This window comes from Artemia franciscana, chromosome 9 (assembly GCF_032884065.1).
Source record: "Artemia franciscana chromosome 9, ASM3288406v1, whole genome shotgun sequence".
NCBI lineage: Eukaryota > Metazoa > Arthropoda > Branchiopoda > Anostraca > Artemiidae > Artemia > Artemia franciscana.
This window is the reverse complement of record NC_088871.1, coordinates 50,617,736-50,644,983: the sequence shown is the minus strand read 5'-3', so window position 1 is coordinate 50,644,983 and position 27,248 is coordinate 50,617,736. Positions and strand designations below refer to the sequence as shown.

General features: G+C 33.2%; 1 protein-coding gene and 1 long non-coding RNA gene across 4 annotated transcripts in view; one reads left to right on the top strand and one right to left on the bottom strand.

The window, feature by feature from the left end:
• The window catches only part of LOC136031522 (uncharacterized), a 77,312-nt gene that overhangs the window by 30,985 nt on the left and 19,079 nt on the right, over positions 1–27,248 (top strand). For both annotated transcript variants that reach the window (XR_010618526.1, XR_010618525.1), the window contains exon 2: positions 1,140–1,362. This is a non-coding gene — a long non-coding RNA (uncharacterized LOC136031522). The remainder of the gene's footprint in view (positions 1–1,139; positions 1,363–27,248) is intronic.
• The window catches only part of LOC136031521 (growth/differentiation factor 8-like), an 81,961-nt gene continuing 57,713 nt past the window's right edge, over positions 3,001–27,248 (bottom strand). The window contains exons 3-4 of one of the 2 annotated variants that reach the window (XM_065711192.1): positions 26,126–26,335; positions 3,001–3,995 (exon numbers count right to left, since the gene is read on the bottom strand). In XM_065711192.1, the coding sequence (XP_065567264.1) occupies positions 3,615–3,995; positions 26,126–26,335 (591 nt within the window). In that variant the 3' untranslated portion in view covers positions 3,001–3,614. Of the gene's footprint in view, positions 3,996–7,402; positions 13,840–26,125; positions 26,336–27,248 lie in introns of those variants that run through there. The other variant, XM_065711193.1, reaches the window with a different exon arrangement.

The following is a 27,248-nucleotide window of genomic DNA, read 5'->3' as shown; positions in this document are numbered from 1 at the left end:
CATTTCGTTGTTCTGATTGATCGTTATTCCATGTTTCAAAACTCCGTATTTCTTCAGATATCTATCACAAGCAAATTATAAAAAACAATCTTTTGAACGTTTTCAGAGCCCTATTCTTAATTTTTTCAATCAAAAGAGTTGTTTCAAAATAAAATAATATTAGTAAGACTGCTCTGAGGAAAGTTTACAATTCAAGTCAACTCATGAACTGTTTCTAGCAGGAATACACATTGAATGCAGTATCTCAAAAGGTACTGTTTTGAACAACACAAATATTGATGATGGTAAAAGGAAACAAAATTTATATTATTTCGGTTTTCTTCTTCTCCTTCATTGAAATAGGGGCCTTCTGGTACAAACCGATTTAGGCCTCTTTTTCGCAAAAGGCTCAGAAACATTTATTACAAACAGCATATAATAATTAAGGAATAATTACAAGTGCTTGGCAGAGAGGAAAGTTCGTTGTGCATGGATAAAAAAAAAATAAAAACGGCTAAAATAAAATCAGACAAAATAAAATTGTTTTTTTTTTTGAATATGTGAAGAAGATGTATGATGCCGCATCAATGCGGTTTACTCCGGATGCTTCCTTTACAGATCTTCATCTTCAATCATCATTGGGGAGTCCATCATTGGAGAGCCAAACCAATTTGGAGTCTTATTTTTGCTTATTTTCGTTTACCTTTTAGTTATTCCTTTATTTATTATTGTATTTATTCCGTAATTTTTTTTTTTTTTTACGTTTCATGTTAGTGTTAGCATTGCATTGATTGCTAACATATTCAGGCCATTTTCCGTGATCTTTGGAAATTACCGAAATGTGAATTTTATTTATTTGTTTTTTATGTTTTTCTGTTTCTTGATATGTTGTGTTTAATCTAGCTTTACTCATTTTTTTGTCTGTTGATAAAGGCTCCCGAAAAATCTGTATTTTGACGGAGTCAGAATATTCGGATTTTTTTTATATGAAGTTTGTTGGTTTACTGTTCCATTTTGTTCCACTCCTTTGTTTAAATTTATGCCCGTTTTTTCTCTATACTTCCATCTATTAAATTCTTAGAAATGATAAGTTGTTAGTCTTAGAAATTATATACCGTCAAGATGGTTTAAGCAAGTATATTAGCTCATATTGTTTCTAGTTGACTTCAAAATCGGAATAACTCAAAAGGATAAAGCCTTCGAGAGCCATAGATGGCGTTTCAGGCATCAGATAGACATTTCAGTTGTGGCGTTTTTTTAAAAGAGACAGATAGCAGCCCTGTCGCCTAACCTTGCAGCAGCGGGAATCGAACCTCGGGACCCATAATGCCAAACAGTGTATCAGTCTACTGTGCTACCACATGGTAATCAAAAATCATCCAGGTAAATCTTTTTTTAGATTTGCTGGTCCCATGGTGGGGTACTTGAGTTCTAGTGCTGCTACTGGGAGATTTAGATGTTTAAACGTAAAGCAGCACCTATAGACGGCTGCTTTTTCGCTGCATTTCTTTGATTGCATTTCCGCAGCATTACCTTTTATCTTTAGATGTTTTAGTGTCTCATTTTCTTTATAGCCTAATCTGCGGGGAAGTGGGTAATGGGAACTTCCAGATATTATAAGTGTCTTGAAGGTGTTTACGCCAATTGCAATCACATCTTATTCCAGTCGATACAAATTGTCTTAAATGGAAACAAAGAACTTCACTTTTTGATAGTACGTACAAATATACGAGTTTCCGATAACATTTTGTGTACATAGATTATATACAGTAGCTAACGGTTACCTAGAAATATAACAATTACAACTCCCTTGAAAAGGCAATCAATTGTCTTCTTGTCTTTTTAGCTACTTTTAAGTAAAATAAGTTACAGTAGCAGTGTTGAGTTCTATCAATAGATGTTAAGTGAACACACTGAAATCTATGGTAATGATAGCGCTCAATTATGGCTCTGGCAAGTGACAATTTCGATGTTCGAGGAAGATGTTTCCAGATGAGCTGACTAAGATCAGCTTCAGTCACTTGTTAGAATGACCTTGTATGAAACAACAGGATGCACAAAGATATTCTTCAGTCCCACTATCTAGGGCTAAAACTAATGAAAGATTAGGGTGGGTGTGCTATGTATTACAGATTACCAGGTCGGCAACCATAAAGCAGGTCATCCTCAAGTCTGACGAAATGAGCTTATTGAAACATAGTTAAGGAAAAGTGACACTTGCTTGGAGGGTGTAATGATTGAAGTTTGAACAGAACCAGATGGAGGTTGAGTTTTTGAAGCTCTGTTAGCCTGAAGCGGCTTGTTGCTCCAATGAGTTTTTAGTAATAGTCGTACAAATTTTTGGGGCCTAATAAAAAAGTCTGAAGTCCTTGGGCTAAGAAATAAGAAAGAATTTGTAATTATAGGGAATATATAGAATTTATAATTATAGGAAACTAATTTGTTTATAGAAAATAATAAAGAATAGGAAATAAGTCAATTTGAACTTCTTATAAGGAAGAGGGAAGAATTTAGGTCTGAACAGACTTTGATAGAAAGGAGCCGAGTTGGCCAGTGTGCTAGTAGTGGAATGTATTTTGGGTTAGCTCAGTAAGATATAATTTTTAAGTCAAATGTCTGCATGTATTTCTTCAAGTACCAAGGACAGTGAAAATAAAATTTAATTTTTCATTGGTTAAGAGGAAATTACATAGCTGTATATGCTTAAGAGATTGGGTAAAATCGGAAATTGGGTTTTTAATAAAAGATCGATTGTTCTTAGACATAAATCGATAAAAATAGTTCCAGGCCCCAATAAACATTACATTTTAATATCCTTGGTACCTCAAATTTTTGGGAAATGATTGAGGTTTTGATCAAACATTTTTTCTCCATGGGTAACACCCTCTTAAAGGTGACCCTAATCACGCATATAGTATGAAAAACCGGAGAAACCAATATAAACGACAATTGAAACTATAAACAGTTTCTGGTGATTAAATTATTTGCATTCAATATCAAAACTAAATAAACAACCTAGAATTGTTATGGTAAATGTTTTTACTCCGTAATAATTTACACCAATAATTTCAGTTTATGTAAACACATACATTTAGTATATTGTACAGGATACCACATTACAACGAACCACAAGCAACAACCATAAATGATTTTTTAGAGGAAATTTCTAAGCAGCAACTGAGGAAGCACTTCAACCACAAGGAGAATAAAGACTATTTATTAAAAACCTTCTAGTTCTAAAACTTTCTACTCTTATCATTGGGCGAAAATTTCACAAAGCAGAACCAATAAGGCGTGGTTTATGCTTCATTCTTTTTCCTGACTTATAGCCTCGTATAAAACCAATAAGGTTTTAATAAGGTGGGGCTATTGGCTTCTCTTTTTGGCATACTCTTTGATTGGCATTCAAAAAGTCGTTACAGTCGTAAATTAATAAAATTAAACCCTGGAATTTTAGGAGATTAATCTCTCTTGTTTTCTTGAATGTGTTGGAAGACAACCCTGACAACTTTCATTTTATTGATTAAATACCTGAAATACCACAGGGAACCTTGAAAGAGGTAGATTTGCACAGATACCTAATTTATCTTTTGTATATTATTGACATAGAAAAACTGGTCTTTCAAAAGGCAAACCTAAAAACATCCACATCTATCGACAACCATGTTTGGCACAACTGTCATAAGAATATTAAACTCAGTGTCAAACGAAAGTATCGTTATTGACGATAATTTTTGTGGTGCACAACATGGCCCCCCCTTCCGTGAGGGCTTAGTTTGCTGCACAATATGCGTATGAGGGTACTTTTGGAGGAATGCCAAAGGACACTCTCCATCACAGATGTTGGATTCATATCTCTGTGGAGATATGATAAAATCCCAGCCAAGTTCTTCGAAGTCTACGGTTAAAGGGAACTTACAGCATCGTGTTTCCTTTGAATTTTCGTCACAGCTGAGCCCAATAGCTCTTTTTCGTCTTGGCTTGCCAGGGTTAAAGTTAACCTCAATCGCTGGGGTCTAAAATGAAACAAAATCAAGTGAGTATTTTTAAACTCACTTGTATTTTATACAAGTATATTTATACAATAATTTGTATAAATAAAAATAATTAATAAATAAAGTGTAATTAAATAAATTATAATTAATATTTATAATAATAATAATAGATAATTAATAAATAAATTAATAAATAATTAATATAAAGTGTAAAATACAAGTATTTTATACAAGTTTCTAGTTTGTTTTAGTTTAGTAAAAGTAAAAGTAAAAGTTTGGTTTAGTAGAATTGTAAAAGTATCCAGAAAATAACAAATGAATGGACATTTATTTTGTTAAAAGTTAAATTCGAAAATTTCTTTGACAAACATGCGCTGTTGATATGAGGATCATATATTCTAATTGTCATCAGTTTAAAATAAGCTCCCAATAGGATCCTCCTTTTGAATAATACATTAAACATAAACTAAAATATATTAGTTAAATATTCACACTATATAAAAAGCCCAAACACCGAATCTAATAGTTAAATTATGCACAAAAGAAAAAACTTAAAAAAAAACTTTTCATATTGATTTTTTCATTGTTTTTTTCAAATAAAGCTAGAAAATCCTGCGTTTCCTTCATTGAAATTCTCTTCCCCCATGAGAAGTCTTTCCATAGAAATATCCTCCCACGTAACCCCCCCCTTAAATCTCCCCCATAAACCAAAAAAATCCCCCTGAAAACGTCTGTACACTTCCCAGTAACCATTACTATATGTAAATACAGGTCAAAGTTTGTAACTTGCAGTCCTTATTAGGTTTCTCGATTGTGGCGAATAAAATTGCTATCTCAGAATTTTGATCTGGTGACTTTGGGAAAGAAATGAGCATGGGAGGGGGCCTAAGTGCCCTCCATTTTTTGGTCACTTAAAAAGGCACTAGAACTTTTAATTTCCGTTAGAATGAGCCCTCTTGCAAGATTCTAGGACCACTCAGTCGATACGATCAGCCCTGGAAAAAAAAACAAAAAACAAATAAACACGCATCCGTGATCTGTGTTCTGGCATAAAATGCAAAATTGCACATTTTTGTAGATAGGAGCTTGAAAGTTCTACAATAAGGCTCTCTGATACGCTGAACCTGATATTGTGATTTTCGTTAAGATTGTATGAATTTTAGGGGGTGTTTACCCCTATTTTCTAAAATGAGGCAAATTTTCTCAGGCCCGTAACTTTTGATGGGTATAACTCATCTTGATGAAATTTGTATATTTAACATCAGCATTAAAATCCAATTCTTTTGATGTAACTATTGGTATCTAAATTCCATTTTTTAGAGTTTCGGTTACTATTAAGTCGGGTCGCTCCTTATTACAGTTCGTTACCACGAACTGTTTGAAAGAGAAAACTGTGAGAGCCTTTTAGAATATAAGAGAGAAATAAACCAAATAGCTTTAAAGGAAAAGCAAATACAGGATATTATTTTTAGATAAACAAATAAATATATATAAAATATAAAAACTGGTCACCAGTGCTACATATTTAGCAAATATAACTGAGCCCAGAGTATATCTCAAACTAGAAACATAACTTAAAATTCCTTACATAAATGCCTTACTTGTACTAACTCAACGAACCTTCTACAAGTTATAAAAATTGATATCAACCGGGTTCGAGGATAATAAAATTGAGTTTCACTCACTCAAAAGCTCTGAGTTACAAACCTTGCCAAACTTGCATTTTTTGAAAAAAAAGCAATAAAAGATAATGATTGTAAAAATAAAATATCTAAATAAAAGAACAACAAAAGGTCGATTAGAGAAATTTAGATCCGTAGAAAAAAGAATCAAAGTATATTTTAATTTTGAATATATTTTGGAAATATATATTTTGTGTTACAGCAAAAATTTAATGAACTTATATCATCAGTAAGAAAAATTACCACAAAAAAAGGAGCAAAATATATAAGAAAGTAAAGAAGGTTTTATGCGAAAAATTCGCATTTATTGGAAGTCTATAATAAATCAATAAAAATTTGAAATATGCAACGACTGTTAAAGTTTAAAAAATCAACTGAAAAATAAGAGAGCATCTAGAGTTAAAAGGGGGTAAAATAATTTTATATACTCAATTGCTACCCTCAAGGACACTGCCTCTAGCGTTAGAAAACTATTGGTAACCCTAATGCATAGAAATACTTTTAGTTTGGGGAATGCATCCCTCCCCCCTAAGAAATCAGGTAAAAAAAAGTGCTCAATTGTTATTCAACTTCAAACTATTTTTAGTTTAGTAGGCCTTGGCAACCAAAATTTGGGAAATTCTAGATCCCCCTAAACAGAAATCGTAGAAGGATAAAATCACTTTTTTAGCTTCGACACAAGATCACCGAGAAGGGAACTGAAAACGGCTTTTAAAACTCTTTTTTCAATTGGTTTGAAATTTTCAATAAGCATTGCCTCGACTATGGAACGTGATTGGCTTCAAACCTTTAGGTTGCGCAAAGGGGAGACGGGCTAAAAAAATTTCTCTCCGGTCCACCTAAACATTTTGACAATAATATCAAATAGTATATCAGCATGAAAGTTCTTAAACCGAACTGGCCAGCCATGACAACAAACAACAAAGAGAGATAAAACTAAAAAAAAAACCTCAAACAAGACTGCGGCCAGTAGAGAGAAAAAACGCGGATATTTTGCCTGTATCTAAACTAGGCGTCCTCAGCACAAGATAAAAAAAAAAAAAACACTAAACTGAAAACAAATAAAACCACCAATAATAATAATAAATATAATTTTCACTATTGATCCACGTAGGAAAAAGAAGCTAGTAGAGTTACTTCAATGAGAACATCAAAGCAACTGAGAAAAAATTTTAAAAATTGAAACTAAGTTAACTATTCTGTTGCGAAACAATCCTTTTCAAAAGACATTTTTCAAAAGACACTCTTAAATTGGGTTAATTTTTATTTTTAATTTTTGTTTTGAGTTTTATCTCTCTTTATTGTTTGTAGTATATCAGCAACATCTCAGGTACGGGTCGACGCAAGGCATTAATGTAAAATTTTCAGGGAGAGTTAGGTTGGCCAAATAGAGCTTGGATTTTGAATTGGAAGGATCGCCAAGGGGAGAAGGACTAAAAAAAAACAAAAAAACTGTTTATTCACTATAAGTTCCTAAAGGACCTTTAACCCGCTCCTGATTAAGTGGTGAGATAAGCCGACGGATACTCTTGCTAGATGATCCAGATGACATATCTGCAAGATCCTGGGAACGTCTTTGGGGTCAGGTTGAAACTTTCAGGAAATTTAGGCTGGGGTGGGGGACAAGAGGATCTCAATTGTTGAGTTTGGGAGATGCGACAAAGAGGAAGGGTCTGAGGATTTAGGTGTCTAATTTTTAAATCAGTTTTTGCACCACAAATCCCTGTGGAATTAGAATCTTGTTCTCGGCAAGATAGCAATGCACGCGGAAAGACACTATAATCCTGGAGGAGAAGGAGGGTAAAGGGCTTCAAATTTTATGTTAGGAAGAGGGTATGTGGGGCCAACAGATGTGTGTTACCAATCCAGTATTAGCACTATGAGCTTCAGTGAAACTTTGAATCTAGTCGTGGTGAAGTAGTGAGGTAATTTGAAAGACAGTATATGCACCAAGACCACTGAAATTAGAGAACCTGAAATGTATCAGGAACGACAATATGAATCAAATTAACTTTTCGGGGTGAAATTGGGGGAAGAAGGGATTTAAATGTTTAGGACAGGGGGATAGAAAAGAGTACCAAACGTTCTTGTTTCTGAAATGTTGACTTGTACGAAAAAGAGCAAACACTATATCAAAACTTGAACCTCATACCCATGGGTTTTTGCGTCAACAAGAGCTCCATGTACAGACAAACCTGATCAAAGAATTTTCGCCCGAAAATGGGCTAACAGCTTTTTCTATCAGTTGGAAATCATAATACCTTTGTCCAGCCCATTTACTTGACTTATACTGTTTTTGATCATTCCAGACCAAAAAAAGGAAAAAAAAATAAAAAAAAATAAAATAGAAATTCGGGGCACACAAAAACGTTATCCTAAATTTCAAATCTCCGATTGGTTTTAAATTTAAATTCTAAAGTTTCTAGACAAGGTGGACCCCTGTACAGGAAAACATTTGAAACTAGCATTGCTGTTTCTATTTCTATTGCCTGAAAATGGGTCCAAACTTGATTTGTCTTTGATAGGCTTGTCAGTTGTAGCCATGCAGACATTAGCAAGAAGACCTTATTGAAGTCGAAATATCTGAAGATCAACTGTAGCAATCAAGGGAACACCAGGTACTTTTGTTGGGGGGGGGGGAACTGGAATTGATAACGCATCAAATATTTGTTTATATATATATTTTTGTTACATTTTCACGAGTCGGACAACAATTTTGAGAGGAAGGGGGTCCAACTCTGTATCTCCCCCTTACCCCTGGATACGATTTCAGTAGCAACATGTAATACCTTAAATCGAAAAATCCCCCTCCCCCTTTGGCTGGAACTTACAGGGCATGTGGACAGGGTTAAGGAGATCTCATCGAAGATATCTTAATATATCATTAATATATTTCAATGAAACTGGTATCTTGAAATCGAACCCCATTTGTGAAATATTTACCTACCTAGCCTCAGACAACTAAACATGTTTAGTTGTGTAAATCTCCACTTAACCAATTCAAACAATCAGATTTCAATTAACTATCTTTGACACTTCAATGATTTTTCTTTTTTCTTTATTTTCTTTTTTTCTTTATTGATAATTTTTCTTTATTTATTTCTCACCAAGCATAGTTATATATGGTCTTAGACACACAAACAATAGTTTTATCTAATGAGTTCGATATAAACCATAAACGACATAAGCTATTATACAGGATATTAATTCGATATATGCTTTATATATGTTTAGTTGCATAAATTTCCACTTAACCAATTAAAACAATCAGATTTCAATTAACTGTCTTTGCCACTTCAACAATTTTTCTCATTACGATTTGTCTTAATTTACTTCCCATAAAGTAAAGTTGCATATCATTTAGGAGAGACTCACAAATAACTAACTACATTGAATTAATTCGATGTTGAATTGTTAAAGAATGCTAAATCAAATGCTGACTTCAAAGGTTTGATAATAGACCACTAGATCATTGATCACATTCAAGCTAACCGAGCAGCAGGGTTGCCAACAGCGGTACAATTGTACCATTTGGGTACATTCCACCACTAAAGGTACATTCTGGTACAATCACAAATTTCCTGGTACATTTTAAAAAATGTGGTACAACATGGTACAATAAGATCTAACTAGGCGTCAGGAGGCAGCGAAAGGAGGGAATTGTAGTTTTTTATTTGTTTTCTCTTCTAGAGTTTCAAGTTTTCCTTTACACGTTGATTTAAGTGCCTGTTGTTGGCCTCTTGAGGTCATACTATAGCATGAAGGAGCACAGTCATCTGTACAGTAAGTACAAAATAGGTGAACAGCTAGTTGGAGGAGTGACACCAAAATGGTCTCTGCAGGGGCAAGGAGGTCTCCCAAATATCTTTGAAAGAAGATATCTGATATCTTTGAAATAAGATGTCTGATACTTTGTTCTCTTTATTGTAATGTAATTTCCCGATCATCCACGTGCTGTGCGTTGCGAAAAAAAATTTTCGTCTTGCCCGTAGCACAACAAGCAAAAAAATAGATATGGTAATTTTTTTTTATCAGTGTTACAATTTAAGGACGTTTTGCGGTACTTTTTCTTCCAAAGCGTTGGCAACACTGCAGAGCAGCCTATATGAGAAATAGGACGTACATAGCCTATGATAGAATCAATTATTCATTATATAAAATATAATGAATATAATGAACCTTCAAAGGTTTGAATATAGACCACTTGATTATTGACCACATTTAAGTTAACCGATCAGCCTACATGAGAAATAGGACATACATAGCCTATGATAGAATCAACTATTCATCATATAAGATCAGATATTTTCTTTAAACTACACGCAAAGAATAATTTAATTTAAAGTTTCTCTAAAATTACAATAAATAGGCATTTCTAATCTTTATTAATTTCGTTTCTTCTACAAAATTTCTAATAAAAAGACTGCACGTTAAAATCAAGCACTAGCAACTAAGGGGTTGAAATAAAATCAGATGAAGAAATAACAAATTTAGTTCATATAATGCTAAATTGAATTGATAGCAATATGATTATACATAAAAGAAACATAAAGTATTTATTTTTGCACCATTTAATCAATGTAAATTTTGAAATTTCAGATTGGGGGAACTGTGGTTACGAGTGCATAAAATGCATTAGCCTTTCTTGATTTCTTGTTCTTGTGAATGTGTGTCTAGAAAACAAAATTTCAAGAAACTATTGCACGTTGGGTGCAGGAATTTCTTACTGATGAAACGTAAAATTCCGTCCTTTAAAAAAAAGAAATTCGTTCTTAGTGATCTATAATGAAGCCCGCGAAGCTTCGGCGATAGCGATGAAGTGAAATGACGCCATCTTCTTTTAAGATGGCGTCATTTCTGTATGATGAAGCAATATAAAACAAGAGCATCGTTGTGCTGGGTTCTTAAAAAACGGGGGTAACTATGTTTAGGATTTGCGTAATGTTTGTAGTCAATGTTAACTTTTGTTAATATATATATGAATTGAATTTACACCCATTAGAACATACTATCCTTGGATGAGGGGGTTAATGGGTTCGAACCCCATCAAAGTTTTGTCCAGCTTTTAAAACGTAACAAATATACATGTAAATTAAATTTGGACACGTTTTTTTTAAAATGTTTTTGTACCCTCCCTCTTCGAAAAAATGCCCTCCTCTTGAAAAAAAAATCCAAGATATGCCCTTGAAACCAAGTCCTTTCACTAGCATGATACAAGATAGACTTTTTTCAATTGGTGACATAGCCTCAGAGTTGAAAAAGATTTATCCAAAATATTCATATGGCATTCATCCCAGAATCTAAATTTTCAAAATTTCAAAAATACATCTTACTAATGACTTAGAACCGTTTTTATTTGTCCTGTTTATTACAAATTTAAAAAGTCAATGTTCAAAAACTTTTCTGGAAAATTTGATGTTGCCAATTTGCTTTTACATTCGCTCTTTTTAGGTTAATTTTCAGCAGATAAATGTAAGTAGCTTCTGGCTTAAACCTAAATGCTCAAAAAAAAAAAAAATGCCAAAAAAAAGCTCTATAGCGAAAGTAAGCAAGAAGAAGGGAATTGACTTCGAGAGGGTCTAAAGAAAGAAATTCAAATCCATTTTCGCTTGATTATACTTGCAAAATTAATATTTGTAAAATTAGACCCCAGCTTTGTCACAAGATTATCAAGGAAATTTTTGATCTGGTGCTAAAAATTTGGTACTACAAAAAATCTGAAATGTTATGTGATGTCTATTGTTCAAAATTTAGTCCTTACCTCTTTCTGATTTTGATTCCTAATTCAGCCCCGATTACCAATATTCCCCCCCCCTTCATAATTTAGCTCTCAGAAAAACAGCTGACACCCTAAGATGTCATCTATTGTCAAATTTCACCCTTATTCCTGACATTGGGTGAGTTTCCTAACACAATATCCAGCCTTTATCCCCCCGCTCCCTTTAAACCAAGTTAGGTATGGAGTAAAGCTCAAAAATTCAAAAAATTAATTTATGTCCCCCTTTACATCATTAAAATTTAAGCTGACAAATGATAAAACGACGCTATGCAACTTCTCAATTTTAACAAGAGATGCAATTTTACACCTTTTATCCATTAATTGCAATAATAAACAGGTCAAAAAACATTATTTTAACAAAAAAAAATTGCATTTTCTACTACTACTACTGCCGACAACACATCGCAGCACCAAATCGCTTCGAGGCTGCAGCGTCAAGGTCAACATAGTTGCGCATGCTCCTCCTCCATCCCAATCTATTCAAAGCTTTTCTCTTGAAAGCAGTCTTTCTATATCTACTATAGAATAAACTAGCGTATTTCATATAGTTTTACAGGCTTGGGGAGGACTTCTGACCCCCTCAGCTCTTCCCATAAGCCATGCCTTTAAATTATAAGAAAAGTAGTAATGAAGATAATAATTCACATTTTGAGTTTTTTTTTTAACTTGTTATCAAAACTATGAGAAATATGGTTTCTTTTTTAACAGTAATTGGTATTTTTTTTTTTAATAAATATATAATTTCGTATTTCTTTTTAGCAAAAACAATTTATGTTCATAGGAGTTAAACTCTCGTATTCAATAATTTAAATTAAACGCAATTAGATATTGCTTTTAATTTGCTATTGGAATTAGTTTCACAAAGTCTTATTAATAAAAAAGGAGTTTATAAAATATTTTGAAATTTTTATTGTATGAATTCCTATTTTCCATTTCAAAATCATTTATTAACAGTAGAAAAAAGGAAAGAAAATATATATCTAACATAATTCACAACAATAAAACAAAATCAACAGATACTGTACAAAACTTTAAATCTAAACTAACAACACGTTCAAAAACAAAAGTCCATTGCCGAAACTCATCCGCAACAATTGATTTTTCCGTAAAGCGACTCATTCTATAATCACCAGAGTCAAAAGCCAAATGACGGGATCACAGATAATTCGATTTTCTATTTGCTTGGTATTCAAAGTTATAGAGCCACACCTCTATAGGTGTCTCTCACACACTATCTCAAAGAACACCTCTCCTACTATTTCCAAGTCCTATCTATTGAGTAGCCGAACTCAAAGAACATCAGGAAAAATAATAATAAAAAAATTCAAAAATTTGATATGGCTTGTCAGTAGTAGATACAAATGTGTCATTATCCTCTCTTGGCTGTGTTCTTGACAAGGCCAGAGTTTCCTACCTCGATGGCTATAACGTGACACTTAATTTCGCCATTCAGCCATATAGCCAATTTAGCCAAGTCTTTATTTAGCCATTAATTGCTCAATTTTCAAAAATTGCTAAATAATGTTACTTCACTAGGAAAAATCATGGTTCAGACAAACTTTGGCCAGCTTCACCATTTAGCCAAACAGCCAATTCAGGAAAGTCTTCATTTAGCCATTAATGGCTTTTTAAATGCTACAATCTTCAAAAATTGATAAATGCCGTTACTTCACTTGAAAGGATCATGGTTCAGCCAAATTTTAGCCAGCTTCACCATTTAGCCAAACAGCCAATTCAGGAAAGTCTTTTTAAGCCATTATTGTCATCTTAAACTTCTTAGTTTTTGAAAATTTGTATATGATGCTGCTCCACTAAGAAGGATGAAGGTTCCAAACGATCGTCATGGCTAGGTCGCTGTTTCTTTAGAAAATAGTTTTTGGAAACACTGGTAAAATATTCAAATACTCACTGAAAGAGGTAGATTTGCACTGATACCTAGTATATCTTTGGTATGGTATTTACAAACAAAAATATTCACAAGCGCACGCGCAAACCTAGCACAAGCTCCTTCACAAGCGCAAACCTAAGAACATCCACATCGATCGACCACCATGCCTGGTAAAAGTCCATAAATAATATTAAAGTCATTATCAAAATACAGCATGGTTATTGACGACAACTTGCGTGGGGCACAACACAGGCCAGATGTCCCTGGTGGGTTAGCTTGCTGCACAATATGTGAATGAGGGAACTTTTGGAGGAATGCCAAAGGGCATTCCCCTGCACAAAAGTTAGCTTCATATCTCTTTGGTGCAATTATCCAGTCCCAGCCCAGTTCATCGAAGTCTACGGTTAAAGGGAATTTGCAGCATCGCGTTTCCTCTGAATTTTCGTCACAGCTTAGCCCAATAGTTCGTTTATGTCTTGGCTTTCCGGGCTTTAAGTTAACCTCAATTGTTGGGGTCTAAAATACAAAATATCCAATGAAGTTTTTACATAGTTAAAGGACATATTATTCTTAGAAATTGTAAAATTGTGAAAAAATAAGGAATAAATGGACACCTGTTTTGCTAACAACTGAATTCAAGAGCTTTCCAATGACAAGTACGCACTGTTGATATGATAATTGACTATTTTAACTATGGTATGTTTAAAGTAAGTTCCCACCAGGAGACTCCTTTAGAAAAACATATAGACTTAAATTAAGATACACTAATTAAATTCAGAGTTATATTATATACATAAAGAAACAATATTACGGATATTGATTAAGGACTTACCACATTAAATTGTATTTTAATGTTGATTAAATACAAGATAATAACATACTGAAAAGTTCGTTCCGAATATATTAAACCTAAAAAAATGCTTTATGGTTTTTAACTTAAATTATCTTTACACTTCTAGTTTTTAACTAAAATTTTAGTAAATTATTGAAAAAAATTATGAAAATCATGAGATTTCGTAAAGAGGCTGACGCTAAGATGCCCATCTACTGTGTGTATTTGGTACAATCATGCCCATCGCTTTTACGAAAGTAAAACAGTTCAAAATAGGGATGATACCTTTTTATTGACAGTGAAATATAAAATTATTTAACTGGATATTTCGAACACATATACAGTGTTCATCTTCTCCTTCTTCGGACATCGTCTTCGAAGTTATCTACATCGCTTATAAGATACTGAAACTTTTTTAGAAAGGCATTAAAAGTAATATGTTGCTAAAAAAATATGGTGGATATAAAATAGGATTTTTTGGATTGAAATTAAAAAAAAAAAACATTATTTCTTAGATTTGTGATGGAGGACGATTATATGCGGTTTTGTTGGCCTCAAGTGGCTATGTAATGCAAGAATGCGTTAATAGAGGCGATAGTTATATAAGCTAGACGTACATTGCATGCAGGTACGAACGTAAGAAATTTCTTCCGCTGGGACCCAATGACAAAATAAACAATTTTGTTTGATAATCTGAATAAGAAGTGTCAGGACATACCTAAAATTTAGGATTTGGAAGGGATGAGTTCCAGACCCTCTCTTAAGTCCCGAGACCTTCTCCTACATTTATACATGATTGCAAGTATATTTGGAACATTGCCAATCCAATGAGGTATTTTGATCGTTTGTGCGATAAAATTCTTTGGAAATTTTGAATGCCCTCTAAAAATGTCGATTTATCTTTTTTATAGAACAGGCAAATAATTTCTGATATAATTTTTGGTATAATTCGAAATTAGAGCTAGGGCTTAACTTAATGAAGCCCCAAGACTTATGCCATAGCTTGAAACTGTTCCATCTTTAGGTTTGATAGAAAGAAGATAATTTGCTTGTTAAAACCAACTATTTCCTAAATTTTGGTGTAATCTCAGTATCCTAAGTGGGAGCCATATCCCCCTCCCTGCAACCATTGTCTGCCATCGTTCCAGATCTGAAAAATTAAAAACATATTTTTCTGCCGACACACGTTAGTATTTAATAAAAAGCTACTAGATAAATAATAAAATCTGTATAGTTGGTAGTGTCGGTAACTCAAGAGAAAGCCGGTTTGAGGGAGCCTGTTTATTTGTGTATATTAATGCATTAGAGGTCTAAAACAAAATCAAGGGTGGTGGGCTTAGATGGTGGTGAATCAGTATCCTGGTCTTGGTTTCACGGGTTTGACCCAGAAATTAAACTTTGCATTAAATTTTTATTTTCAACGATGTATAAATTTTAAATTATGTAATACAAATTTTAATTTTTTTACTAAATTTAAATTGAGCAAAAAATAATTTTTGTTTGAGTGTATTGGGTAAAGGTTGCATGTTGAGAGACACGTGCAAATAGATAAAAACTGTGAATTTCGAGTTACAGGGGTAGGAGTCAAACAACCTGTCATCCAACCCCAAATGTTAGATATAAAAAAAGTGAAAAATCATTTTTTTTCTGAGACGTTACTGTCCTCAATTAAAACTTCGGATTAGAAAATACAGCATCTGATAATATAGAATGGATGCTAACATTTTTGTAATATGACGATTAAACACAAACAAACACATGTTGTAAAGGTTGAAAACATGACGGAAATAAACTTTGCTGAGTTTTTGTTTCAAACTAGGCTTTATGTTATTTAATTATGTAAATAATTTGTTTTCCAAGTTTAAGACTGAACCACAACGTATATCTATTTGAGTTTTTATTGTCTAGAAAGATGGAAAAAATATACACATTCGGTGGCAGTGTTTCATCGTTAAACACAAGATAAGATACAATACTTATACATGAAAAACTTGAATTGAGCAGCGGGAGAAATTTACTTTCAGCATTAAAAAAAATATAAAAGGATAATGAAAAAAATAAATAAAAAAATATATAAAAATAATAGACATAATAAATAAATATAAAAATATAAATAAAAAAATATAAAAGGATAACGAAAAAATAAAAATAAATAAATAAAAATAATAAATAATAAATAAATAAACATAAAAATATTAAAAAAAATAAAAAATATAAAAGGATAATGAAAAAAATAAAAAAAATAAAAAAATGAATAAATAAAAAAATATAAAAATAATAAAATTATAAAAATAATAAATAAATAAATATAAAATATAAATAAAAAAATAAAAAATATAAAAGGATAATAAAAAAAATAAAAAATATAAAAATAATAAAATAATAAATAAATAAATATAAATAAAAAAATAAAAAAATATAAAAGGATGAAGATTCTCCAGAGCTATTGATGGATCACAGAGAAATAATTGCCGACTTTTCAATTCTGGGGTCTTTCTTTACAGGGACAGGTAGCAATCCTGTCAGGCTTCTACCTTTAGCTCCTAATTTGCCCTACCTCGTGGTGCCTGAGATTGAACCCCAGGGCTCGAATTGCTAAGCAGAGATCAATCTACCACGCTACCACAGGATTAAATTTAAAAACGGCTACTAAAAAAGATGTTCGGATTGGGAGTAGGGAAGCTAGAGGACGATGGTATTGCACGCACCTGTGTTTTCTGTAAAAAAAAATGAAAATAATTTTGCATTTACACCCTACCCGTCGAAAAGCAAAACTTTGGTTTTAAAAGAGTAAATAAAAATGCAAAATTTACTGAGATAGAAGAAGGTATGGGGGGCACGGTCATGAGCCGTTTTTCTAAGAGTAGCAAAACTCAATGGACAAAAGGCTACATTGAATGAAAGTTTTTCCAATTTTCTCTGTCGTCTAACCCAACATCAACCCGTTTTTTTCAGCATCAAAGACTTGCGCAGCTTCCCTTCAGTTTTATTAAAACAAGCAATAAAGACGTAGATTTTTGACTATGGTCCTACGAGTCACTTAAGAATAGTTTTAACGTAGTAACTATGTTGGTACTCAATCTTAACGTTCAGTGAGTTCAAATGTCATTTCAAAACAATAAGAAACCTACATGACTAGAAAAATAGCCCTGAGGGCTTTAAGAATTCCTTCTAGTTTCTCCCTTCAGCAACGTGCCCTTTTTTGCCTTCTTTCAACCTCTTTTTAGTTGTATATGCCCTTTTTTAAGAGAATGACGACTGCTTCAATGCTTGTCGCAATAATTTTCAGTGGTACTTTTAATATTTCCAAAGAAGCTTTTTTATTCTAATTGAACGACCTTTGTTTTTCAGGAGTCGTCCTCAAACAGTTCGTGGTAACGAACTGTAGTAAGGAGCGACCCGGCTCAATAGTAACCAAAAATATAAAAAATTGAATTTTGATATCAATAACAACATCAAAAGAATCGCATTTTAATGCTGATCTTAAATATTTAAGTTTCATCAAGTTTAGTCATACCCATCAAAAGTTACGAGCCTGAGAAAATTTGCCTTATTTAGGAAAATAGGAGGAAAACCCCCCTAAAAGTTGCAGGATCTTAACGAAAATGACACCATCAGATTCAGCGTATCAGAGAACCCTACTGTAGAAGTTTCAAGCTCCTATCTACAAAAATGTGGAATTTTGTATTTTTTGCCAGAAGAAAAATCACGGGTGCGTGTTTATTTGTTTTTTTTTTCCCAGGGGTCATCGTATCGACCAAGTGGTCCTAGAATGTCGCAAGAGGGCTCATTTTAACGGAAGTGAAAAGTTCTAGTGCCCTTTTTAAGTGACCAAAAAAATTGGAGGGCATCTAGGCCCCCTCCCACGCTCATTTTTTTCCCCAAGTCAACGGATCAAAATTTTTAGATAGCCATTTTGTTCAGCATAGTCGAAAACCATAATAACTATGTTTTTGGGGATGACTTACTCCCCCACAATCCCTGGGGGAGGGGCTGCAAGTTACAAATTTTGACCAGTGTTTACATATAGTAATGGTTATTGGGAAGTGTACAGACGTTTTCAGGGGGATTTTATTTTGTTTGGGGGTGGGGCTGAGGAGAGGGGGCTATGTTGGAAGATCTTTCCTTGGAGGAATCTGTCATGGGGGAAGAAAAATTTAATGAAAAGGGCGCAGGATTCTCTAGCATTTCTATAACAAAACAATGAAAAATAAACATGAAAACGTTTTTTCAAATGAAAGGAAGAAGTAGCATTGAAACTTAAAACGAACAGAGATTATTACGCATATGAGGGGTTCTAAAAATACTTTAGCATAAAGAGCGAGGTATTTAGGAGGAGATAAATACCTTGCTCTTTATGCTAAAGTATTTTTAGTAATTTCAACTATTTATTATACGGCCTTTTTGATTCAGGGGTAATTCTTAAAGAATTGGGAGAAAACTTACGATTTAGTGTAAAGAACGAGGTATTAACGAGGGTACAAACCCCCTCATATACATAATACAAATTAAAGAATATAAAAGTTTGTTACGTAAGTTACTTCTTAAGTTACGTTTATTTTTTACTAATAAAAAAATTCGTTAAAAATTAAAATTTATGGTTGCTTTTTATGTAACCGAAAAATTGCATGCCAACTAGGCCTCCTTCCCCATCCCTTATTTCTCAAAATCGTGATCAAAACTAAGAGAAAGCCATTTAGCCAAAAAAGGAATTAATATGCAAATTTCATTTGAATAATTTATGTGTGGAGAGCCAAAATCAAACATGCATTAATTCAAAAACGTTCAGAAATTACATAAAAAAAGTTTTTTTAACTGAAAGTAAGGAGCGACATTAAAACTTAAAACGAACAGAAATTACTTCGTATATAAAAGAGGCTGCTTCCTCATCAACGCCCCGCTCTTTACGCTAAAGTTTGACTCTTTCTCTCAATTCTTCTTTTTAAAACAGTAAAAAACTTTAGCGTAAAGAGCGGGGCGTTGATGAGGAAGCAGCCTCTTTTATATGCGAAGTAATTTCTGTTCGTTTTGAGTTTTAATGTCGCTCCTTACTTTCAGTTAAAAAAACTAGTTTTTTTATGTAATTAAGAAAAAGGGACAAACAGTCAAACTTAAGCGTAAACAGTAAGGTATTGAGGAGGGGGTAATCCCTCCGTGTATAGTTAATTTACGTTCATTTCGTGTTTTAAGGTTGCTCTTTACTTTCAGTTGAAAAAGCCTGTTTTCAGAGCCAGATAACGGGCGATGGGCTCAATCGGATCTCTTGTTTGAAAGGGTCCCGCACCGGCATCAAAATGAACAATTTTTCATTTTGTTTTCAATTCATCGTAAAATTTTTGAATCTTCATCGAAATTATGAATAGATAGCACAAAGTTTTATATTAAGGGTAATGAAATGTTTATTTTCAGCAATAAGAAACTAAAAACTAACCGGCCCACCAAAAATCAAAACACATAATAAGTTTTAAGCTGAATGCTTCAAATAACATTTGCAACTTTTATATATCGATTAATGAAGTCTTTGAAAACTGGTATATATATATATATATATATATATATATATATATATATATATATATATATATATATATATATATATATATATATATATATATATATATATATATATATATATATATATATATATATATATATATATATATATATCTGCTTTTGAACAACCTCGTTCAACATGCAGCATGCCTCCAAAGCGCTTTCAAATGTTTTATTTGATCTTTTAAAACCTTCATCAGCACGGACGTAATTAGCTATGGGTCATGGGAAGGGGGACTGCCCCCTCCAGACCTCAATTTGCCCTTCCCCCAGACCTTAGTTTGCCCCCCAGCTGAAATTTTGATTTCTGCAAAAACAATCTTGTCAAGATTAAGATAATCCTGCATAATTCAAGTATCCAGACAAACAGGTCAGTTTTTCTTTGGTATATCTTAGCCCTTATGGTACTATACAAGGCCGTATCTATGGGGGTAGGGGTGGGTTTGAACCTCCCCGAAGTGTTCGTCGGACTCGTAAAAACGTAACAAAAATGGATATAAAACTTTTTTATGCGCTTTTTGAGTTGTTTTTTTGTATATGACAACCCCCTCCCCCGAAAATTTTTTTTTGTGTAAAACATTCCCAGAAAAAAATTCCTAGATACGGCCCTAGTACTACATGGCTCATTTTTTCATTTTTCAACTGTCATTTTCACTTGATTTGGAAAAATTGGCTCCAACTTTGCCCACGGAACAGTGCCGACGGCACTGTTCATCAGTGGGATAATAAGCATGGAAATTTCCTCGCCTCATTCTATCCTCGCCTCATTCTATTTCCTCGCCTCATTCTATTGTTTGAAGCTACAATTACTTGATGATAGATGGGGTAAGCTTTCAGGTTGACTGTCGTAATTCAGATGGCGATATGTGATACAGCAGGGATTTTACAACAAAGTGACAAAAAAAATACGTTTCTTTTATCGTAAAAAAATAATGTTGACGAACAGTTCCTGATACAAAAAAAAAGAAAAAAAAATATTGTTTAGCCTTCAAAGGGTGACATACCCAAATTACATCTATAAATCTGAAAATTTTAACCTTATCTCTATTATTCCTGCTCAGGGCTTGTGAACATAAGAAATTGACTGGCCATCATTAAATTTCCCTTCTCCGGCCTTTTGACCCTACTCAAAGTACTTATATACCAAGAAGTAGCGTTTCTTTGAAAAACAAATCACGGATCTTACTTAATCTAATCGTGTTTTTTACTCTTAAAAAGGGCACTAGAACTTTCAATCCCAATTAAATGGGTTCTCTCGCAAGCTTCTACGACCATCCCTTCTATACGAAGTGGCCGGAGGAAAAAGTAAACACATGGAAGCCTAAGTGTTCTTTACTAAATGCGCCCGGCAAAGTGAGCTCTGATTAAAAAGAAGATATAAAGCATTTTAAGAAAAATAAGAATTCCTAATTAATTCGAGACTCAAGTGAAAAGCACCAACACAGAATAGACGAGTCGATCGAGCGTTGGTTTTATGTTGTGTTCATTAATTCGCCTTGGACAAAAGTTTCACATAGTGAGTTTTGGACTACCTTTGTTTTCTTTGCCTTTATTTTGATTCGTTGACCATTAAATAGGCCAGCTATAAACGTATTGTATGGTTCTATTAGCTCCCCGGGCCACCAATGACCTTGAATCCCAAATATACCTTTAATCTTATTTCAAATTCAAATGAAATGCCTAATATAATCTTCAGTTAAGCTCAAATGCAAACCTTATTTTCTGTTTTGTTGACCACTAAATTAGTCAGTTATAAACACAATGATATAGCTGTTTCAGCTCTCTAGCATGAAAGTCTTTAAAGTATCTTGAGACCATCGGGGAGTAATTTAAATATTAAATACCCCCTCACGTCAAATTCGATTCAAAATGTAAAAAAATAGCTAATTTCCCTCAGATACAAGCCTATCATTTAATTTCATTGGCCATTAAATCGGCCAGTTTGAAATATAATAATGTAGTTCTATTAGGTCTCCAACACCAAGTTCTTTCAGGCATGTCGAGGTCTTTGAATACTAAATATATCACTAATCTTATATCAAGTTCGATTCAAATGCCTAACAGAATCTTAAATTCCTCTCAGATACAAACCTTATGTTTTGTTTTATTGGCCATTAAATGGGAAATAACGGCAGCCAAATGAACAACCACAGGTGGCCTATATTTATGCTAAAGAATTCTTTTGTGTTTAATTAGCCTTGCGTGCAGATTAGCTCAATTCTAGATTTATTGGATTAAGGTCGAGTTCACTGGGATATTAAACGAAGAGCGTGCTAGAAAAGTAATGTACTGTTCCTTCCAATCTGTTCCTAGCAATAATGGTTGCAGGGAAGGATACAGGGGATGGTTTAGGGGACAGGTGCTCCCCCAGAATGCAAAAATTACAATAAAAACAGGATTTGAGGAGCGAAAATGCTGATGATGGATCCAAATTGTTATTTGTGCCCCCCCCCCCTCTCAAAATATTCTGTGTCCGCCCTGGACGGCTGCAGTAGTAGCTGTAACAAAGTAAAGAGCAAATCCTTGCCTCTAACAACCAAAACTTAAGAAGAGGGATTAAAAACAAACTATCAAGTGTCAAATATTTTCTATTTAAAAGAATTTTGAAAACAGAGATTTGGGCTTAATTGAACAGTAATTCGTAATTAAGAGAAGTGGTTCTTGTACATTTTTCATTCAAAGAAGCCTTTTACCCCTCAAAATTGAAGCCCTATTGAAAAAAAAGTTGAGCATTGAAATTGCAGTTCCTTGAAAACCTTAACCGAAGTTTTAGAGTGCCCCACTTCGAGAAACATTCTTTGTGGGGGACGAGAAAGTCCCCCACTCAAGGAAATTAAATTTTTGCATGAGTAGCACTGATATGGCTGTGACTTTTACATGGTCTCACGAATGACCGTACCGAACCAGTGGTCATGGAATATCGGGAGAAATCTCATTTGAAAGGAAATGCTAATATTTAGATAAATTTCTAGTAAATATTGAGCAACAAGAAGTGATATATCGCAACAGAAACTCTAAAAAACAGAAGTGTGATAATAATATTAAAAAACGATTGGATACTTTTACAAAAAGGGGAAAACCCTTCAAAAAGGAGAGGGGGAAAGATATTGATGCAAATCAAATCATCAAACTTAGAATGCCTAATAGCCTCAGCTTATATCGGGTGTTTCCAGTTTTTGCATGCCACCTAAATTATTCAAGCTAGTAAAATGAAATTATTGCGGAAGAATTTTGGAACCATGAGAATGCAATATAGGCCAGGAAAAAAAAAATTAAGATTTGTGTGTTATTGTGCCGGAAATCCAAGGAAGTAGATAAAACAAGAGCATTTATTAGAATTTTTTTGTTTGAACTAGTAAAACCGGGTTCTGTTTAGGCTAGGTTAAAAAGACTGTAAGGTGTCGTTAGGTACTGGTAAAACCATTGTAAAACATTGGTTTTTGCAACAAATTTACAGATATAGTCTTTATCGACAGAGAAAAATACTTGTACATTACTATACATTAATCTCAGATCTATACCGGTTAGATTTTTTTTTTTTTTGAATGATAAAAAATTGTTGATATATATATAAAAAATGATGGATGAAGCTGAATGTGTAGCTATCGCACGATAGCAAATTGGTCTTCTTGAGTTGAAACATTAAAAGCATAGAATTGCAGCAAAATAACATACCGAAAATTTGCGAATGTTATCCTTCATAAAATTTTGTGAAAACAACAGGTCAAGCAATTTCGCTTATTTATTGCTAAACAAAGGTGAGCGACAAATTTTTATCAGATATTTTTGTACTGATTTTAAATCTATTTCAATGCCTTTTCAAGCTCCTTCTCCTAATTATGGTGATTTTTTTACTTTCCTTTTACGGAAACTAAAATTTCCAACAAAAACTTCACAAATTATTAAAAAAAATTCAAGACCAATTTTGCTCCAGAAAATAATATCAGAATCAGAAAGTGATATCAACGATATGCTAGTGTGTAGTCAATTATTTGTAATTTCTGCTTTCAATGACAACAGAAAAAGGTTAAACCCAAAATGGTCATGTCCCTTCAACGGTTTGAATAATATTTCGTCTTTGCTTTTGTTTGTTTTTGTGTTTTTACTAAGGTTCGTTTTTAATTAGGAGTTTACAAAAAAAAATATGTTTGTTAGTTACAATAATCAGAAGTTTATCATCAGGCATCTACGCAAGAAGGCCTCCAGGCCCACAGCCCAGAAATCTCATGACTTTTACAGTTCACCCATGGTTTCTGATAAACTTTAATAATTAGCCTATGTTTTGTTGAATCCCTCTATCTCGCAACAAATCCCTTTGTACATACCTGCTCTCCATCATCTGATTTTCCTTACATACTTTTCTTATGAATTCATCAATGTTCAATCAATTGTTGTACAATGTATACACCCAGGGTTGCCACCCGGTAACAAAAAATCGCTAGGTTTTAATGATGTTCTGCTTGATTTAGTGATTTTCTTTGATAATCTAGCGATGATTGTGCAAATTTAGCGATTTTTCGTTTAGGTAACATTAAAAATCACTAGAAATAGTAATAAATCACTAGAGTTGGCAACGTGCATACACCTTCTTGTCTCATGATATTTACTAATTCACAGATTAAGCCATCTATGTTAAGCAGTAGCATTATCATGAATGCAATGGAAACTGCTACCTAGCTAAGCCTAAGCCTCATAGTAGCAAAACTTAAAAGACGCGTTTTCAAAGAAACATTTTTGAGAGAAAAATTGTTAGGTTAGAGTTTATTTGGAAATGACCCAGAACCATACCCAGGATGCTTATTCGGGAGGGGTGCTACATAAAAGCTTACAAAAGTAAATTAAAATGTGTTTTATTCAGTTTGATCACGTCTTTACGGGAGGGGTCCAAACCCCCTAGCCTCTCCCTCGAATACGGCGTTGCTCGTATCATATTTTATTTTAGAACCCGGATGTTCTTCTTATGGCTGTTTAATTAGGTTTCAAACTAACTATAATCTTCTAACTATTTTCAGGGGTGCATCTCCCTCATTTTAATTTTTTTAGGGGGGCAGAGGGATTCATATCCAGATAGTCAAGGGATGTGTACTGTATAATATTGTTTTCAAATTATTGAGGGGCAACTGCCTCAAACCCCTTTTCCCCCAAACAACGCTCTACATACTTTCGGCATCAAAAGATAAAGAAGCTAAAATATTAGTCATTAGCAGAACTGTTTGTAAGTCTATCATCAATACAAATTCTATTATAATACCCAACTGCTCTTTCTTCTTATTCATGTATCAGCTTCTTTCTTCAAGTTTTTTTTTTATTAAAATTGAAAAGAATAAAAAGCTAAAATGCTGAGTGTTAGCAACACTGATTGTATTTCAATCATACAATACAGATATCTAAATCACGGACGGTGGAGATGATATTTAATGCTTCGTAGGCCACCACATTTTATTTTAACGTTTAAAGGTTCTTCACCTTCCCTTTTCTGAAGTTTCTTTTAGATTAATTATTTCTTCTAGTTATTTTTTTCCTAATTCGACTACTAAAAACGTCAAAATAGTGATTGTTGGCAACAATGTTTGTAATTCAGTCATCAATGCGTATACACCTAAATCACTTTTCACGGAGTGATATTTAATACTACACGACTCGTTTTATTTTTTATCCCCAACTGTTTCTTCTTCTTATTCATCGGTCTACTTTTATTTCAAATTATTTTTTTTTATAATTGAAACATTTAAAAAGCTACAATGATGGCTGTTAGCAACACTTCTTGTAATTATATTGTCGATGCAGATGTAAAAATCACGGCCCGTGGAGATAATATATAATGTTTAGCACCATATTTCGTTTTACACAACTAAGCAGTCTTCTTCTTTTTCTTCAATTATTCCTTTTAGTTCTTTCATAATTAGCATACTAAAAGCGCGAAAATACAGGATATTGGCAACACTGTCTGTAAATCAAAAAATATAAATCACCTTTCACGGAGCCGGTATTGAACAATTTGGACGGAATCTCATGTCGTTTCTTTATTTTTTTTTCTCTTTACTCGTTCGTCAACCTCTTCCTTCATGTTGATTTGTTCATAATTAAAAATATCAAAAAGCAAAAAAAAGATTGATTGTTAGTAACACTTTTGTTATGCAATCATCCTTACAAATATCTAACTGACGGGTCATAGAGATGATATTTAATGCTTTACATCTGGTCTCATACTCAACCCCCATTTTCTTTTTATTCATTTCCCAAACTCTAGTTACTTTTTCCGTTGAAAACATTAGAAAGCTAAAAATAGTGATTTTTACCGACACTGCTTGTAATTCAATCATCGATAAGGATATCTAAACCACGGGTCATGGAGATGATATTTAATACGCGGCACCAAATGTCGTTTCCTAGCAATCAAAATAAAAAGGTTACTACCGTGGAGCTGTCCATCTCATCTGTGATCACCAGGTGGTTTCCATCTGAGGTTTTCACAAAAATTCCATGATTGGTATTGGGGTTCCTGAACCAAGTACTCACGATTTCACGAACATCAACACTAATCCAGCCTCCGTGGTGAAGTAGATCTACTTTTATTTCTTTGGCGCGTTTGGAAACGGGGGATTCCCCTTCAACAGCTCTTAACACCTAAAACACCAAAATCCCATTTATTTCTTGTTCTTCAGCAATAGTACTATCCGCAAGGATTCGCCCTCAGAGGTGGAAGTAGTATTTTTTTCAAGGGATGATGGGGACAGAGTCGTTCCTAGCACAGTGGTTGGGTAATTATCCACTGATCCGATTTTTCACTCTGATTCGTTTTTTTTTGCTCATATTTGAGTGGGGATGGGGCGTTGTAATTAATGTTTCCCCTGGCATCACCAGCCCTAGCAACGGCTCTGGGTGTGGATAATTTATCAAACAAAATAAAAATGCCAGAAAAGCATATTATTTGTTTTTTTTTTATTTTAGCCTTGATGTGTATATATTTTGTATTATATAGACCCTTATGAATATATATATTTTTCTTACTTTAGCTTCCCCAACAATTGTTGTAACCCACTTTTTGTGGTGATTATATTTGTCTCATTAAAAGGGATAAAATGTGTGGTTATAATGATGTGCCTGTCAATCCTAAAAGAGGCTGTGGCCCCCCTCTTATTTGAAGTATTTTTTCCCTTTAAATCTGATTTTATTATCTGTTTTAATTTCTGTTGTTGTAGATTACATTCGTTAGGTTAGGTTATTATACGTTTTAATCCTATTTTTTGTAGATTACATTCCTTCATTTATACTAATCTCTTTTTGTTTAAGTTTGAATTTTTTTTATTTGATTACTGCCCATTTTATTATCACTCTTTACTTTTCTTTAAAAAAAAAATTTCAAAATGTCTTATTTTTTCAAATAAAATCTCTCAATGCTATTTTCGAATTGGGAAAAATAGAAAGATTGATATTAAAGTTTTAATTTTTATCAATTTTTATCAAATTTTTTCCAATTTTACCGATTGTTCAGAATGCAATCCATATATATTTCACGAAATTGAGGCATTTTTCAAAA